The following is a 4310-nucleotide window of genomic DNA, read 5'->3' as shown; positions in this document are numbered from 1 at the left end:
CACTTTCCTCTGTTCAGAAATGGACCAGGGTCTACTTCTGCAGCCACTGTGACTTTTCACATCACCTTTCCATCACTTAATCAGTTTATCAGTTTTATAATAGTTAACAACAATAGAAGCTCTTACCTGAAACCTGGCTCTCAATAATAATCTGATTGTACAATATATAAACACAGACACCAGATAGGTTATATTAATCAAACCATTTAAGAGCCCATTTCTCAGATAGATCCCTTGCCCTTACAAATACACCTTTTGTGGCTAGGCGTCTCTCTCTCTCTCTCTCTCTGCCCGTGCCCTTTAGGAATGTACTAGGACAGAGTGTAAGGCGCTCTTGCCCTCAGAGGGGGTTGGTGGAGTCTGCTCAAGGAGGGAAGAAGACGCTGGCGAAGTGGAAGGGCAGATCTGCGAAGGGTTGACTGTCAGAGCGGGGATGGCAGACACAGGTGGCAGAGCCGGGGTGGGTTTGATGGGCACAGGAACCGCTGGCATAGTCTGGCCGGGTGGGTGGCAGAGAGCCTTCATGGGCACCCCAAATGGTCCATACTCGTGAGACACGGGCATGCTGGCCATCGAGTCCATCACCCCCACGTGCGGCCACACGGAGCTGACCATGTTGCTGAGCTGGCTGGACACGGGGTACCCGAGATGGTGCATCACTGAAGCCAAGGGCAGCCCGCTGGCTTGGATCACCCCCTTGTAATCTCTCCCGATAATGTTCTCGATGGCGAAGGGGTGTTTGAAGCCCGACGACGGGCTGCTCCCATTGAGGCCGTAGGGCTGGAACTGGGGCAGCCTCCCTACGCCGGCCGCAGCGGCGGCGGCAGCGGCAGCCACGGCCGCCTCCGAGGTGCCCAGGCCCTGCATCTTGCCCGGGTGCTGCGGGTGGAAGTAGTGCACCACGTGCGGCGGGTGCGCGGGGCCCTTGGGCACCCCGCCGGGCAGCGGCGGCTCGGGGCGCAGCACCTTGAAGCGCTTGCGGCGCCGCAGGAAGCTGCCGTTCTCGAACATGTCGCCGCAGTCCGGGTGCAGCGCCCAGAAGCTGCCCTTGCCCGGCTGGTCGGGCCGGCGCGGGATCTTGATGAAGCAGTCGTTGAAGGAGAGGTTGTGGCGCAGGGAGTTCTGCCAGCGCTGCGTGTGCTCCCGGTAGTAGGGGAAGCGCTCCATGATGAACTTGTAGATGTCGCTCAGGGGCAGCATCTTCTCGGCCGAGTGCTGGATGGCCATGGCCGTCAGCGAGATGTAGGAGTAGGGGGGCTTCTGGTCGCTGTACGAGCTCTTCCCCGGCCTCGGCATCGCCGCCCCCTGTGTGCCCGCTAATCCGGACCTCACGGTCCCTATCGCCTGATAATCGCCCCCCGCCTCCTCGGTCTCCCGCCAACCGACACACGCGTCTCCCGGCTATCGCGCCCCCTGGCTCCGCGTCCCGCTAATCGCTGCCTCGCAGCCCCGCTGCATCCCGCTGCGTGTCCCGCCGCGAACTCCGCACTGGCCGCGCGCTGCTCCCGCTACCCCGCGCGCACTTGGCGAGACGCGGGGCGCTGCCAGACGCGGGGGCTCAGCTGGGGGAGGGGAGAATGAGCGTCTCTTACATGCCCCGCACCCCACTTTCCCCCCTCCCCCCAGCACGATATCCTGCCCGAAACGTGCAGCTCTCTAAGGCGCCCCGGGGCTATTTAGCGGGGAGAGCGGCACCCGAACGGAGGGGGAAGCGCTGCTTGTCTCCGTTTATGCCCCAACCTTTCGGCTTCCCCGCACAGCCGCTGCTGCCGGCGCCTGTTGGGAGCCGGAAAGTTTCCCGGCTTCGCACTCTGCGGCCTCCCGCGCGCAGACTTTATTTGCGGGAGTTGCTGCCGGGGCTTTTTCTGGAGCGCTTCGGGCGACGAATGGTCTTTGCGTCCTTCAGCGCACACCTGCCCTTGGCCCCGGCAAGCAGGGGAAACGGCGCCGTGTCCCATTAAAGTTTGGCCGCGCTGCCGCTGCTACGGTGGTGCTGGTGCCGGCCGGCGCCCTGCGCGTGGCGGAGAGGGCTGGAGCCAGCTGTCCTCGGGCCAGGCGGAGAGGCGGCTGCTGTGGCTGTGCAGAGCTCTCCAGCGCGGTTTTGTAATGATCCCGGAGATGAGGAGACCCCCGCCGCTCGCCTTATTATCACATGACAGTTGCTCAGGGACTTAGCGACTCCTGCGAAAGGGGCAAGAAGCCGCTCCCCGGCGGCCCCTTTCACTCACAAAGTCCGCAGCGGGACAGGGCGGGGCCAATTGCACTTGCGGCGCTTCTGGGAGGCTTTAAAGCGCCCTGTGAGGTCCAGCGTCTCTTTCAAAACAGGGGGGTGGCAGCCTGCGCAGGAAAGAGATCTCCTGCCTTCTCCCCAATCCGCCCCCCTCCGCAAGCCATTCAGCCGCTCTCCTGTCCTTTGGGCCAGTATTCACAGCCAACTCCAAACCTAGGCGACGAGGAGCCTCCAGGGTCACTCCCCCAACAAGGTTTCAAGCGAAGAGGTGGCAGAGCCTTGCAATATAAGCACGTGACGCCAAGAATCCGATGGACATTAACATTAGACATCACCTGAACTAAACATCATGCTCTTGGAAATGAGGGAACTCTGGACCACTTTTAAAGTAATTCTAAACAGCGATCCAATGTGAAGGAACAAAAACAGAAGCAACAATTCCATATCCTCCCCCCACCCCAATGATCACAAGTAATATTTTATGGCCGTGATAAGTCTTGGGGGGCATTTAAAGAAAAACCAAGCAACCTCCAATTCCTACGTGATTCTGAGGCCAAGTGTTTACCGTTTTTGATACGTTAATCAGTAGAAATCAATTTAGAGTGTAACAATTTATAGGCGCCCTCCAAAATGTATTTGGCAAGAGCTATGTATTGGAACATCGGATGGAAAAAACGGCTCACGTTAATTCTAGAGTTGAAGAAAAAAAAAACCCCCCGAAGAGTTTAATTAGATAATATGGAAGGTGCTCGCATTATTTCGTCTGGCTTTTATTTTTCTAAATAAGTAGGGTGAATGTACTCTAATGGACACCCCAGAAACATAAAAAAAAAACAACACACTTACCAAGCGTTATTTTGATACACCCTAACCCTACTTTGTGTTTAATGTATTAATACAACAGTGCAATAAAAATAATTAAAATTCGACTTCTCTAGCTTGTAGCACCGAGATACTCGCCGTTGCCTGTAGCCCCCACCCATCAAGTTCGTTGGGAACACCAAATAAATAGTTTTAGATGTATTTTCCTTTATGATTCAGACATTACAGTGAGAATGGGTAAACAGAACAAAAAAACGATTTTTTTTATATCCAAGACAGACAATTCCTTTTCTAGGGCAAAGGAAAAACTGAATGCCAAGCGTGACTTCTAGTGCATAATCTATCTATCTGTGGAGACTTCAGGCTCATTGAAGGGAAGAGCTCAATCATCACAGGTTAAAAGCAAGGTACCAGGAAAATGTACTAAATTGCTAAATTTGTGATTTTGGAAAATAAACATGTCGGGACCATAAACGTGTACTTTGATATATTACATGACATATTATTACTCAAGGCACCCGAGTTGCACCTTGCTATGTTTAGCTTTATTCTGGGAAGTATTTAGGATTGCAGCAATATAAAACGTCTACAGTTTGAACCCTGGCGGTGGGCATTACTCTAACTTGGCCATGGCAGTGAGCGTAGACATTGGGTGATAAATCTCCTGCTGTAGCTATGAATTTTTCCCAAAACATTTATTTTCTCTTTGATTTATGAATGTGATGCCACTTGATTAGAAATCCTGTTTCTATCTCTATCTCGCGCTCCTTTTGTCCCTTACATATTCAAATATCCTGGATCTGAAAGTCAATGAATCGCCTCATCTCATGAGTTAATAACTCGAGCTTTTCTCCAGATATTCTACGAAGGTGCTCTGTCTCTATGTCGCAGATAAACCACCTTCATTTGCGAGCGGGTGTGACTGTACCATACTTTTCCCAAAAGCTCTTGTCCGGCCCAGGGAGCATATAACACCCGAAGTGTTCTGGTACACGTTTCGGGGGAGCTGACCCTCGCTCTAAAGTATACATTGTATTTGCTGCTGAGTACCTGAACAGAGATAATTCACTGCTCCCTTCACTGATTAAACTGGGGGAAATGAATAGATGGCTCTGTGGGTGGGAAAATAGCTGCACAAGACGGCCCCGATCCTTCTTCTATGGAGTCAATAGGAAACTCCCATTGGCTTCAACGGCTGCAGCTCGTGCCCGCTGTGTTGGGAGAAAATATCCCATCCACGGCAATGGTGGGAGATTAA

At 53.4% G+C, this 4310-nt stretch overlaps 1 protein-coding gene across 1 annotated transcript; it reads right to left on the bottom strand.

The window, feature by feature from the left end:
- Positions 1-300: 300 nt before the first annotated feature.
- FOXB2 (forkhead box B2) lies at positions 301-1296 on the bottom strand. Its single transcript, XM_034774685.1, has one exon. The coding sequence runs from the start codon at positions 1294-1296 to the stop codon at positions 301-303; it is 996 nt and encodes a 331-aa protein (XP_034630576.1).
- Positions 1297-4310: the final 3014 nt, after the last annotated feature.

This window comes from Trachemys scripta, chromosome 6 (genome assembly GCF_013100865.1).
Source record: "Trachemys scripta elegans isolate TJP31775 chromosome 6, CAS_Tse_1.0, whole genome shotgun sequence".
Classification (NCBI taxonomy): Eukaryota; Metazoa; Chordata; order Testudines; family Emydidae; genus Trachemys; species Trachemys scripta.
This window is presented reverse-complemented; position numbering and strand designations above follow the sequence as displayed.